General features: G+C 46.8%; 1 protein-coding gene across 1 annotated transcript in view; it reads right to left on the reverse strand.

Moving 5' to 3' along the window:
* The window catches only part of LOC128796137 (mesothelin-like), a 36,339-nt gene extending 24,818 nt beyond the window's left edge, over positions 1-11,521 (reverse strand). Inside the window, exons 1-10 of the mRNA XM_053957496.1 lie at positions 11,464-11,521; positions 8,606-8,640; positions 7,011-7,032; positions 6,873-6,900; positions 4,950-5,034; positions 3,128-3,289; positions 2,661-2,863; positions 2,041-2,132; positions 1,417-1,547; positions 78-199 (exon numbers count right to left, since the gene is read on the reverse strand). Of these exons, the coding sequence (XP_053813471.1) occupies positions 78-199; positions 1,417-1,547; positions 2,041-2,132; positions 2,661-2,863; positions 3,128-3,289; positions 4,950-5,034; positions 6,873-6,900; positions 7,011-7,032; positions 8,606-8,640; positions 11,464-11,509 (926 nt within the window). The 5' untranslated portion in view covers positions 11,510-11,521. The remainder of the gene's footprint in view (positions 1-77; positions 200-1,416; positions 1,548-2,040; positions 2,133-2,660; positions 2,864-3,127; positions 3,290-4,949; positions 5,035-6,872; positions 6,901-7,010; positions 7,033-8,605; positions 8,641-11,463) is intronic.
* Between the last annotated feature and the right edge of the window lie 2,708 nt (positions 11,522-14,229).

The following is a 14,229-nucleotide window of genomic DNA, read 5'->3' on the forward strand; positions in this document are numbered from 1 at the left end:
GGAAATTAATGGAACCTTTAAAGAGGAAATTAATCAACAGTGCCACGCCAGGAGATGAGATCCCCTCAGGGCCATACCTCGGCAGGGGAAAAGCAGGAGCAGAGCTCAGGAGCAGGGTGTAGTACAGGGCAGTGTTCCTGAGCAAGGTGAGGTTCCCGACCATCTCCATATTCACCGGATCCCTGGCAAATTTCTGAAGCTTGGAGGTGAAAAAAAAAAAAAAAATAAAAAGGGAAAATGATTGTGATGGATCCTTCAGTCCTGCCAGTGACACGGGGCAGTTTGAGCCAAGCTCGGGGTTTTTCACCCAGGTTTGGGGCTGTGCTGGGGTTTGGTTTGTTTTGTTTTCAAGTAAACACTGGGGCCTCGATATATAGGATCTATTTTAGAATATAGAAATATCTATTTCTGTGTATATTTATAGATATATAAATATCTATATATATAGAAATATATATTATAAATATAATATATAGAATATATATTATATATTATATATATAATATATATAATTATATATTATAAATACACTACATATAATATATATAAAATATATAAATATAATATATATATATAAAAAAATATATATTTCTATATCTATTTATACATATATAAATATATATATATAGAAATATATATATTATAAATATAATATATATAATATATTATATATTATAAATATATAAAAATATCTATATACTATATATATATTATATATATAAATATCTATCTATATATATAAATATAAATATCTATTTCTATATATATTTATAAATATATAAATATCTATATATAAATATATATTATAAATATAATATATATAATATATATATAAAATATATATTATATATTATATATTATATTATATAATATTATATATATAATATAATGTTATATAATATTATATTATATAATATTATATATCATATATTTCTATTAATATAATATTATATATTATATATAATATATATAATATATATATTATATTATATATATTATATGTATTATATATAATATATTATATATATAAATATATATATATAAATACATATTTCTATATATATTTATAGATATATAAATATCTATATTTATAGATATTTGGGCTTGCTCCTCTCACTGCCTCCAGTTTGCTCCCTGCAGAATTCCCTTTGCGCAAACAACTTCTGTGCAAGTCCCTCATCACGTGGCGGGGGGAAACAACTGCAGTGGCTGCTCACCTCAGGTCAGCCCGGGAGATTTTCCTGCTGGCAGGAATTCCAAGGCCAGATTGGAGCCCCCTGGGGCAGCGGAGGTGTCTCCCTGCCCGTGGCAGGGGCTGGAATGGGCTGGGTGGATTTAAATCCCTCCAAGGCCACCGTGCTGGGGGTCCGGGTTTGCTCAGGGCAGGACTGTCACCTCCCAGGCTCCCCACTTTACCCTTGCCTCGTCCCCAAAAAGCTGCAGGTCCTCCACGGTGGCGTGCTCCAGAAAGGAGCCCAGGAAATTCCGAAACCAGGCGGTGGAATTGAGCCCGGGAACGGCCTCGCTGTAGCACCTCTGGCTGGATCCTGCAGTCAGACAGAAACCCGGGAATGCGGACCCCATGGAATTACAGCCTGGCCCTGGGACCACGGGGAACTGGGGGCTTTCTGAGGGTGGAAGAGGCTGCAGCCCCATCAGAGAGCTCCCCTCACACCCAAATCCAGCGCTCACGCCCCGAATTCCCACGGGGCAGGACAGAAAAGAATCCCAGCCCTGCAAGAATTCCATGCCCAGCCTCTTTCTTCCTCCCTCCAAATGCACCAGGAGCTTCCTGCAGGACACTCATGGAAGCTCCTGCCCGGGTCCCTTTCTGAGCTGGATTCTTCACTCTCAGAACCAAACCTTGCACAGGCAGGCAATGCAGAGAATTTATAAAAAATCCTGGGTTAATAAAGCCTGCAGGCAGGGAAATGACTCCCAAATCCATTAATTGCTGGCATTCCCAGCCTGTTTCCATCCCCAAAACCCCCGGTGAAGCCTCAGCCCCGTGACAGAGCCCAGGGAAATCGGGTCCTTTACCATCCTGGGTGAGGAAATGCTTGATCCCAGCGTAGAGATTCCTCTGCTCCTCCACGGGGAGCTGGCCATAGATTCCATCCAGGGCAGCCACCCTGCAAAAGGAAAGGAGAACACCTCAAACATTGCTGAGCTCAGGGCTGGGCTCTCACAGAAAACTGAAATTTTCAGTTTTTTATCAGAAATTTTTTATCAGAAAACTGATATTCCCAATCCCATCCTTTTCTGTGGCATTAAACCCTTTTCTGAGCCAGAGATGGGGCAACTGGGAGGTGTTTTAAAAACTTTTATTCCATTTTCAGTCAATGCAGATGTTACAATCCACACCATCACAGTCAGAAGCCATTGTACTGTAATCCCCTAACTGCAAAAAAAACCCAGTGGACTGTAATTTCCTAATTCCAATACACTACAAGCATTTCTTGGCCTATCTATAATATTTCCAAACCAACATTTCTTACCTTAAAACCGATATATAGATACACACTACAAAAACCTCTTGGTAAACTTTAAGGGTTTTCCTACAAATCCATTTCCCACCCTTTTCCAAAGTGGTTTTCCCCCCCCGGGAGGAGCCCCCAGGGCATGGCTGTGGTGGCACAGAGGGGACATTCCCCACTTACAGCAGCTGGAATTCCTCACAGGACACATCCTTGGCACGGAGGCAGCCAAAGACCTCGGGCTGCACCAGGAATGGCTCCAGGCCCTCGTGGAGCCACTGGAACAGCACTGGGGGGGTCTCAATTCCAGGCACTTGGAGCATCCTCTCCCACAGACCATTGATGAAAACCAGGCTCCACTCCAGGGAAAGGGGCACCTGGGAAAACTGGGGGCAAGGGAGGAGAAGAAATCCCTGAATCCCTGAATTCTGACCAGCCATCGACACAAATCCAAGCAAATCTGAGTGCTGGGAGTGGAATCTGTCGTTTTGAATGGGGCTCTTTCCAAAATAAGGTAAAAAATATAATAATAATCATCATCATCATCATCATCATCATCAGGGGATTTGAAATAAAGCCTTTTTTTCTGGAGAGTGAACAGAGCAAAAATTCCCTGGATTTGAGGGAATTCCATGTTGGGAAGGACTCACCTTCTGGCTGAACGCAGTCAGAGAAGCCAAAAGCTTCCTGGCATCATATTTGGAAAAGAACAGGATGGAATATTCTGGATCCACAGCTGTGCTAGGTTTAGAGGCCAGGCAGGAATATAAGGAAGTGAGGAAATCATCCTGAAGGTCCTGGAGCCAAGCTCCCTGGAAAAGAGAAGGGAAATGCAAATAAAGAGAATATTTAGAGGGGAAATCACCCTCAGGGGGCTCATCCACACCTGAGCATTTGGGGAGGGATTCCTCCCTGGAGGGGGGTAAAACACTGGCACAGGTTTTAAAAGCTTTATTAAAAAAAAAAAAAAACAAAAAAAAACAACAAAAAAAAACAAAAAAAAAACCAACAAAAAACCAACAAAACAAAACAAAACAAAAAGCCCCAAAAAACCCCAAAAAACAACAAAACAAAAAAAAAAACAACAAAACAAAACAAAAAACCCAAAAAGCCCAAAAAACCCACAAAAAACAACAAAACAAAACAAAACAAAACAAACCACCACACAAAATTGCCAAAACTTTGCCCAAATATCTGAAAAATTTCATCTAACTAGGAACTTCCATGGGGAACTCTTTAAAACTCTTTAATTCCCAAACATTTTCTCAGGGAAATGGCTTACAAACAGTAGAAGACAAAGAAAAAACAAACACCAAAAAATTCCAACCCCTCCCAGAAACCCCACTGACAAATATTTGCAGAAGTGCCATCCCGCTGTCAGAAATATTCACCAAGAACCACCAAATGCTGTCAACTAAATTGCAATTACTGGCAGCAACTTAGGAGGTGATGACAAAAGCAGGGAAGAAAGCAAACCTGGAATAGTGCAGGTGGCATTTTCCACACTGCAACCACTTCTGATTGTGCTTTTTCCCCTTTTAATTGTGTTTTTTCCCCTTTCAATTGTGTTTTTCCCACCCCTAGTTGTGCTTTTACCCCTTTTAATTGTGCTTTTTCCCCTTTCAATTGTATTTTTACCACCCCTAGTTGTGCTTTTTCCCCTTTCAATTGTGTTTTTTCCACTCCTAGTTGTGCTTTTTCCCCTTTCAATTGTGTTTTTTCCCCTTTCAATTGTGTTTTTTCCACTCCTAGTTGTGCTTTTACCCCTTTCAATTGTGTTTTTCCCCTTTCAATTGTGTTTTTTCCACTCCTAGTTGTGCTTTTACCCCTTTCAATTGTGTTTTTACCACTCCTAGTTGTGCTTTTACCCCTTTCAATTGTTTTTAGCACTCCTAGTTGTGCTTTCACCCCTTTTAATTGTGTTTTTCCCCTTTCAATTGTGTTTTTCCCCTTTCAATTGTGTTTTTACCACTCCTAGTTGTGCTTTCCCCCCCCCTTTTTATTGTGCTTTTACCCCTTTTATTTTGCCTTTACCCCTTTTAATTGTGTTTTTAGCCCTTTTATTGTGCTTTTACCCCTTTTAATTGTGTTGTTTCCCCCTCTAATTGTGCTTTACCCCAACAGCCCAGGGTGACTCTCCTGCAGAGATCCATTCCAATGCTGTGATGTCAATTTTTAAGAGTCAATTTAATTTGGAAAGTGCCTTTACCCCAGCTTCCCTCTCACTCCAGGGGTCTGGAGAAGGAAATCCCCACTTCCCAAAGGTGGTTTGGGCACTCCTGCTCCCCGTGGCACAGGGCAGGTGTCCCCTGGAGGGTGGCACTGCCACAGCTCGGGCTTGGGGGGGGGATGAAAACCTGGCAAAGCTTTGGCTGCTGCCCCCACAGCACCACCAGGGCTGGTTTTAAGTGTCAGAATTGCCCAGGAAAACAAACCCCAGCCCCGTGGGAAGCAGGGGTGGGTGGTCCTCACCTGGGCACAGGCGAGTTGGCCAAAGGTGAGGCTGCACGGGGACCTCTGGCCTCGGGCCACCTCCAGGAGCTGCTCCTGGCTGGCACTGGGGGAACAAGGACAGCATGGGAAAGGGGGAAACTGAGGCAGGATGGGCTGGGAGTGGGGAAACTGGGAGAGGATGGGCTGGGAGTGGGGGAAACTGGGGCAGGATGGGATGGGAATGGGGGAAACTGGGGCAGGATGGGATGGGAATGGGGGAACCGGGAGAGGATGGGCTGGGAGTGGGGAAACTGGGAGAGGATGGGCTGGGAATGGGGGAACCGGGAGAGGATGGGCTGGGAGTGGGGGAAACTGGGGCAGGATGGGCTGGGAATGGGGGAAACTGGGAGAGAATGTGATCGGAATGGGGGAAACTGGGAGAGGATGGGCTGGGAATGGGGGAAACTGGGGCAGGATGGGCTGGGAATGGGGAAAATGGGAGAGGATGGGGGAAACTGGGGCAGGATGGGCTGGGAGTGGGGGAAACGGAGAGAATGGGATGGGAATGGGAGAACTGGGAGAGGATGGGATGGGAATGGAGAAACTGGGAGAGGATGGGGGAAACTGGGGCAGGATGGGCTGGGAATGGGGGAAACTGGGAGAGAATGTGATCGGAATGGGGGAAACTGGGAGAGGATGGGGGAAACTGGGAGAGGATGGGCTGGGAGTGGGGAAAATGGGAGAGAATGGGCTGGGAATGGGGGAAACTGGGGCAGGATGGGATGGGAATGGGGGAAACTGGGAGAGAATGGGGGAAACTGGGGCAGGATGGGCTGGGAATGGGGAAACTGAGGATGAGACATTAGTTTTGAAGAATTAAGAGTTTTAGGAAAGTTCAGGTGATGGTTAAATTAGACATTGCTGAGTTAGCAGAAGTAGATAGAGAGGCTTTGCTCATAATTAACAGTAGCCAGATCTGAGATAAGAGATCCAGGATCTAGTAACTCATTGCTTGTCAACTTTACGTTTGGGTAGCTGTGCCTGGCATGAAAAACAGAATGTGATAAACAGATTTCAGGCACACAAAACCAGCTGCAGAATTCCCATACTTGAGGAATCCACTGAACACAGGAAAGCTGCAAGGGTTCATTTGCCACGTGTGCATGGGAAAGGTAGAAAGGTCAGAACGAGGAGGACTTATTTTAATTCTTCATTTTGGAGACCTCTCCCCAAAATGGACCCCCAACTCATTTCAGGGAACAAAACTACAGATGCTTAATAGCCTTTTTGCCAATTAGCACACGAAGCAGAGCAGAGGAAATAACAGGGATAGGAACATGCATTCTTGTTTTGTGTATTCAAGACTTCTTCTGTAAATAAAAGGGTTTTGTAATGCCTGTGATTTTTGCAGTGCACGTCAGGGAGTTATCCCACCTGCTGCCTGGCCATTGCAATAACGGCTCGGGGAACTTTAAACTAACTTAAAACTGCTTTAAACTAACTTTAAACTGCTAGGGAGTTTTTGTCCGTCTCAGCTGGACCTCGATGCTGGATCGATATTCGCGTTTTGGTAAATCAAGGCACGAAGGGACAGCAGGGAGCTGGCAGCAGGGCCAGGCAGGGCACACTGCTGACCCCAGGTACAAATCAGGGTGAGCAAGGTTTGGAGTGGAGCTGTCTGAGCCCCGCTTGGAGCCAAGATAAGCTCAGCACCGGTGCCAAGGGCTCTTGGCTGCCTCCCCAGAGCCTGGCCCTGCCTTTCTTTGTCCTGCCCAGACACAAAACCCCAGCAGGGCCCTTTCCCTTCACTGTTTGAACAAGTGCAGCCAGAGCCCTCCCTGCCCACAGGCAACCCCGCGGGGAAAAGTCCCAAAATCTGGGCTCAGAGGGATCTCATCAGCCCAAGAAAGCAGAATCCCCCTCCCAAGGAAATGCCAGGATCACTGGGGACGGCTCACCTACCTCGGCACTGAGGCACACACGGCAGATTCTGCTCCCCAGAACAAAAAAAAAGAGAGAGAAAGGTAAGGAATTGTGGGAGGATTTGGCACACAGAGCCCTCTCTGAGTTTCCCTGGAGGATATTTGGAAGGGAACTCACCATTGACAGGGGAGCTGGAGCACTGCACCAGGAGAAAGGGAAAAGAGATGGTGTTAAAATGCAGCTCCAACATTATCTGTGCTCACTGCAGAATGAGTGGTGGGAGCCCTCTGGATTGGGATGGGACCAGAGCACACTGAAACCCCAAATTCTGGGCACACTGAAACCCCAAATCCTGAGCACACTGAAACCCCAAATCCTGGGCACACTGAAACCCCAAATCCTGAGCACACTGAAACCCCAAATTCTGGGCACACTGAAACCCCAAATCCTGGGCACACTCAAGCCCCAAATCCTGGGCACACTGAGATCCCAAATCCTGGGCACACTCAAACCCCAAATCCTGGGCACACTCAAACCCCAAATCCTGGGCACACTGAAACCCCAAATCCTGGGCACACTCAAACCCCAAATCCTGGGCACACTGAAACCCCAAATCCTGGGCACACTGAAATCCCAAATCCTGAGCACACTGAAACCCCAAATCCTGGGCACACTCAAACCCCAAATCCTGGGCACACTGAAATCCCAGATCCTGAGCACACTCAAACCCCAAATCCTGGGCACACTGAGATCCCAAATCCTGAGCACACTGAAACCCCAAATCCTGAGCACACTCAAACCCCAAATCTGAGCACACAGAAACCCCAAATCTGAGCACACTGAAACCCCAAATCCTGGGCACACTCAAACCCCAAATCCTGGGCACACTGAAACCCCAAATCCTGAGCACACTGAAACCCCAAATCCTGGGCACACTGAAACCCCAAATCCTGGGCACACTGAAACCCCAAATCTGAGCACACTCAAACCCCAAATCTGAGCACACTGAAACCCCAAATCCTGGGCACACTGAAACCCCAAATCCTGAGCACACTGAAACCCCAAATCCTGGGCACACTGAAACCCCAAATCCTGAGCACACTGAAATCCCAAAACCTGAGCACACTGAAATCCCAAATCCTGGGCACACTCAAACCCCAGATCCTGAGCACACTGAAATCCCAGATCCTGAGCACATTCAAACCCCAAATCCTGAGCACACTGAGATCCCAGATCCTGAGCACATTCAAACCCCAAATCCTGAGCACACTGAGATCCCAGATCCTGAGCACACTGAAACCCCAAATCCTGGGCACACTCAAACCCCAAATCCTGGGCACACTCAAACCCCAAATCCTGGGCACACTGAAACCCCAGATCCTGAGCACACTGAAACCCCAAATCCTGGGCACACTCAAACCCCAAATTCTGGGCACACTGAAACCCCAAAACCTGAGCACACTGAAATCCCAAATCCTGGGCACACTCAAGCCCCAAATCCTGGGCACACTGAAACCCCAAATCCTGGGCACACTCAAACCCCAAATCCAGAGCCCCAGGACACGTTGCTGGCTCTGTGCCTCGATCAGTTGGGAAGTGCCAGCCCATCCCACCCCCAGGCATGAGGAGGGAAATTTCTCCTGGTGATTTCAGCTGGTTCCAGAGAAAAGCGGGGCTGGAGCTGGCTGATCTTTAAGGTCCCCCCCACCCGAACCATCCAGGAGGTTTTTTGAACCACACCAATTCAAATTTTGGGTTGAAATTTGCCTTACCAGCTCCGTGCCAGCAGCAGCAGCTCCCTGGCAGCCTGCAAGAAAAGGAGATTTCAGAGCAGAGGCAGCACAAAGCTCCTGCCCAGCCTCCCCCAGCTCCCTGCAGCCCTCCAGAGCTCCTTTTTTGTTGGATTCTGCTTTTTTTCCTGACTCAGAAATGGCCTGAGAGGTGTTTTAAATTTTTTTTATTCTGTTTTTAGTCTCACGTGAAGGGTGAGACCATAGAAATATTATAGTTTATGCTATTATAGAATTTATGATATCAATATATAACATAGCATAATATATAGAAAATATTATCTATTATTAATTACCTATATATTATCTATATATAATATATAATAATAGATATAGATATATAATAATATAATATATTATAATGTAATGTAATATAATATAATATAATATAATATAATATAATATAATATAATATAATATAATATAATATAATATAATATAATATAATATAATATAATATAATATAATATAGTATAATATAATATAATATAATATAATATAATATAATATAATATAATATAATATAATATAATATAATATAATATAATATAATATAATATAATATAATATAATATAATATAATATAATATAATATAATATAATATAATATAATATGATATAATATGATATGATATAATATAATATAATATAATATATATTATCTATTATTAATTATTATATTAGCTATTATTAATGCAGCATATCAATTAATATATAATATAATCTATAATATATATAATACATATTGTAATAATAACATATAATAACATAATAATATAATACAACACATAAATATAATATATAATATTACGTTCATAAATTAATGAATGTAATCTTATAATACTGCAATATTATAATATTATATAATATAATATAATATAATAATGAATGTAATCTTATAATATTGCAGTATTATAAGATATTATGTAATATATATTGTATATTAATATATTATAATATATTAATATATATTATAATATATTAATAGTTAGAAGCTATTTTATAATTACAATACATTATAAGTGTTTCTTAGCCCATCAGCTTTTGCTACACTTGGCTGTGTATACTTTAAAGCTAATTATTTAAAATTAAAGCTAATTATTTAAAATTACCCTTTGTGAGTCTTACTACCATGTATCTTTCACAGCTCTATTTCTCTGAAATATTATTTCTGTTAGTCCCATTTCTCTAAAATCTTATTTTCAGACCATCTTTTAAAACTTGTTTCTAGTTCCATTTCCCTAAAGTTTTCTTCGTAAGTCCATCTTTTAACACCTGGTTCTAGTTCCACTTCTCTCCCAACATCTGCCCTATTCTATGGCACTTTTGAGTCAACATTCCTTATCTTTAAATATTATCTACAGATACACACTATATAAACCTTCCATCAAGCTTTAGAAAAAAAAAAAAAAAATCCCTACAAATCTATTTCCCAGAGTTTTTGACCCAGGATTTCACACACTCCCTCCTGCTTCCCTGAATTTTGGAAGCCTCTCGCAGCGTTCTCCTGGGGGTCAGAGGCTGCCAGCCCAGGAAATGTGAAATTCTCAGCAGCCGGGCTTGCAGCAGGGAGCAGCCCCTGGGAGCTGCTCCTGCCCTTCCCCTGCTGTCCCTCTCAGGGTCTTGGGGGTGTCAGGATCACCCCGAGAGTGTCAAAATCCTCGTTTCCCAGCCCAGGCAGCCAAAGGAGTCTGAATGTGCAGGATCAGCTTCTCAAGGTCGTTTATTTTCCCTTATCTGTCCCATTCTGTCTCTGCCCTGCTGAGCTCTGTCCAGCAGCTCGTCCGTGGTGTTCACATTTTATACCCAAACCTCCGTGTGCCGTGGTTACAATAACGTGCCAATGTCTGCCATTGATGTTGGACAGTGTGTCTGTGCCTTAAACCAACAGAAAAGTGTCACCAGCACAGCAGGACATGGAGGGCAAGGAGAAGGAGGTCAGGACACGCCCAAATCCCAACATCTTATCCCCTGAACCCCATTCTAAAAAGCCCCAAAATTCCACTTTTCCACCCTGTGTTAACTCAACTACCACACTGCTCAAACCCTTGTAATTCCTCACACAAAGCTGGCAGTTTTTCCCACTAAAATCAAAGCCACAGGTGTTTTTGACTCTGTGCCAAGGTCCCCGAGCCCCCTGCCAGGGTCTGGAGCCAGCCAGAGGGATGAGCTGGGGTCCCACACCTGGGGACAGGTGTGGCAGGTCCCTGGTGCCACCTGGGCACAGCCAGGCCGAGCTGTGGCTGTCCCCCCTCAGGGAGCACAGCCCTGAACACACAGGAGGAGAATCAGTCCCAGTGGGACCTCCCTGGTGCCCTGATTTTTAAAAGCGTTAAATTTTCTTTTCTAGTTCTTTTGAAAGTTGTAAAGTTCTCATAAAACTTCTTTGACTTTCTAATAACGTTTACATATTTGAGAGTCAGAGTTCCCACACAATTTTCATGTATAAATAGAATAGTTTTCATATTTCCCTGTGGGTGTAGAGAAATGATGGATTGATCTTTGCACCAGTGTGGTTGGAGAGGTGATAATTCCACCCTCCAATCCACATTTATATTCTATAAATATCAGATGTTTGAATAAAACTGGCTCTTTTTCTCTTTTGAACTTACCAAGCTTCTGTGTACTCATTTCGTGTCCAATAACAACACATCCCCACCCCAAAAACTGAAATATTTCACTCACAGACCCAACAACAAACAGGACAACAAAAGGCTGGGAGTTTAGAGCAACCACCAAAGTCACATCCTGTGCTCTGGCAGAACAATTTCTCTTTTTGAGGGTGGTCTCAGGTATGGAAAACCCTCCTGGCACAGCCCTCCCTCCACAGCAGAACTCACCCAGCAGCAGCAGGAGGAATCCCAGCCCTGGCAGCAGAGGAGGCATTTCTGGCCAGCTCTTCAGGAACCACCTCAGGTCAGCCAGGAAAAAACCAAACAGGAATAAATAAATAAATAAAATAGAATTTAAAACAAACAAAACCAGGACAGGTCTTCAGGACAGCCACAGGAATCAGTTCAGAAAGGAAAAATCAAACAGGAAATAAATAAATAAGAACCAAATCAGGACAGGTCTTCAGGACAGCCACAGGAATCAGTTCAGAAAGGAAAAAGCAAACAGGAATAAATAAATAAAGAAATAAATAAAAACCAAATCAGGACAGGTCTTCAGGACATCACAGGAATCAGTTCAGAAAGGAAAAAGCAAACAGGAATAAATAAATACCAACCTCAAACTCGGGGGAGGAAAGGTAAAAGTCACGTGGAAATCTGGACACCCCCAACGCCCTCCACAAACCCCAAAATTAGACCCAAAGAGCAGGAAAAGCTCCTGGGAGGGGCTGGGAAAGCAGGCGGAGAATTTGGGGCTAATCAAGGCACCACGCCCTGAGCCGGGTCTGGGGCGGGACAGGGACAGGGGCTGGCACAGGGACAGGGGCTGGCACAGGGACAGGAGGTGGCACAGGGACAGGGGCTGGCACAGGGACAGGAGGTGGCACAGGGACAGGGGCTGGCACAGGGACAGGGGCTGGCACAGGGACAGGGCATGGCACAGGGACAGGAGGTGGCACAGGGACAGGGGCTGGCACAGGGACAGGAGGTGGCACAGGGACAGGGGCTGGCACAGGGACAGGGGCTGGCACAGGGACAGGGGCTGGCACAGGGACAGGGGGCGGCAGAGGGGCAGGAGGTGACCCAGGGAAAGGGGGTGGCAGAGGTGGGTGACATAGGACAAGGGGTGGCAGAGGGACAGGGAGTGACCCAGGCAGGTGGCAGAGGACAGGAGGTGGCAGAGGCACAGGAGGTGGCAGAGGTGGGTGGCACAGGGACAGGAGGTGACCCAGGGAAAGGGGGTGACCTGGGCAGGTGGCAGAGGGACAGGGCGTGACCCAGGTGGGTGGCAGAGGGGCAGGGGGTGACCCAGGGACAGGAGGTGGCAGAGGGGCAGGGGGTGACGTGGGGACAGGAGGTGGCAGAGGCAGGTGGCAGAGGGACAGGGGGTGGCAGAGGACAGGAGGTGACCCAGGTGGGTGGCAGAGGACAGGAGGTGACCCAGGTGGGTGGCAGAGGACAGGAGGTGACCCAGGGACAGGAGGTGGCAGAGGGACAGGAGGTGGCCCAGGCTGGTGGCAGAGGACAGGAGGTGACCCAGGGGGGTGGCATAGGGACAGGGGGTGACATGCAGACAGTAGGTGGCAGAAGGAGAGGAGGTGACCCAGGGACAGGGGGTGGCAGAGGTGGGTGGCAGAGGGACAGGGGCTGACCCAGGCGGGTGGCAGAGGACAGGGGGTGACCCAGTTTGGGGGCCCAGGGACAGGAGGTGGCAGAGGCAGGTGGCAGAGGGACAGGAGGTGGCAGAGGGACAGGAGGTGGCAGAGGGACAGGGGCTGACCCAAGGCGGGTGGCAGAGGACAGGAGGTGGCAGAGGACAGGAGGTGACCCAGGGACAGGGGGTGGCCCGGTTTGGGGGCCCAGGGACAGGGGGTGACCCAGGGACAGGGGCTGACCCAGGTGGGTGGCACAGGGACAGGAGGTGGCAGAGGGACAGGGGGTGACCCAGGCGGGTGGCAGAGGACAGGAGGTGGCCCAGGGACAGGAGGTGACCCAGTTTGGGGGCCCAGGGACAGGAGGTGGCAGAGGCAGGTGGCAGAGGGACAGGGGCTGACCCAGGGGGGTGGCAGAGGACAGGAGGTGGCAGAGGGACAGGGGCTGACCCAGGGGGGTGGCAGAGGACAGGAGGTGGCCCAGGGACAGGAGGTGGCCCAGGCGGGTGGCAGAGGACAGGTGGTGACCCAGTTTGGGGGCCCAGGGACAGGAGGTGGCAGAGGGGCAGGAGGTGACCCAGGGACAGGGGGTGGCCCGGTTTGGTGGCCCAGGGACAGGCGGTGGCCCAGGGACAGGAGGTGGCCCTGGCCGGCCGCAGGGGACCCTGTGCCGCTCACCTGTGCCCGGCGGGTCCCTGTGCCAGGCTCGGGCATCGCGGGCTCCTTTTGACGGCGCGCCCGGGGCGTGTCCCGGCCGCATCCCGGGCACTCCCTCGGCTCCGGGAGCACAAAGGGGCTGCGGGACAAGCCCGGGGCTGTTGGGGTTCGTTCCCTCCCTCCTTCCCTCCCTGGCACTCAAAGCCGCCCGTGCTGGGCGAGCTGCTCCCTCCGGGCGCTTATCTGAGTACGTCTGTCAGTCTTGATAAGCTTGGAGACAGAGGAGCCCCTTCACCCGCGTCCTTTGCATCCCCTGCTCTCCTCCCGTACTGATCTTTATGCCAGAAGCGTCAGAAATTTGCATTTTCCTACCGCGGCAGAGGTTTCTTAAGTAAAAGTTCAAAATGCGACACGTAACAAGATGAAATTGAAATGCTCCATTCATTTTTGTTAACTCAAGGGAACTCCAAAAATCTCCACACGTAACGAGCTAAAATTGAAATGCTTCATTCATTTTGTTAAGGGAACTCCAAAAATCTCCACACGTAACGAGCTAAAATTGAAATGCTTCATTCATTTTTGTTAACTCAAGGGAACTCCAAAAATCTCCACTTCGCGGGCACCGGGGATTTTGTGTCGGGAGCTTGGAGTGGTCGGAGTTTTGGGAAATCTCTGCGTGTTCCGG

Source organism: Vidua chalybeata, chromosome 16, assembly GCF_026979565.1.
Source record: "Vidua chalybeata isolate OUT-0048 chromosome 16, bVidCha1 merged haplotype, whole genome shotgun sequence".
Taxonomy (NCBI): domain Eukaryota; kingdom Metazoa; phylum Chordata; class Aves; order Passeriformes; family Viduidae; genus Vidua; species Vidua chalybeata.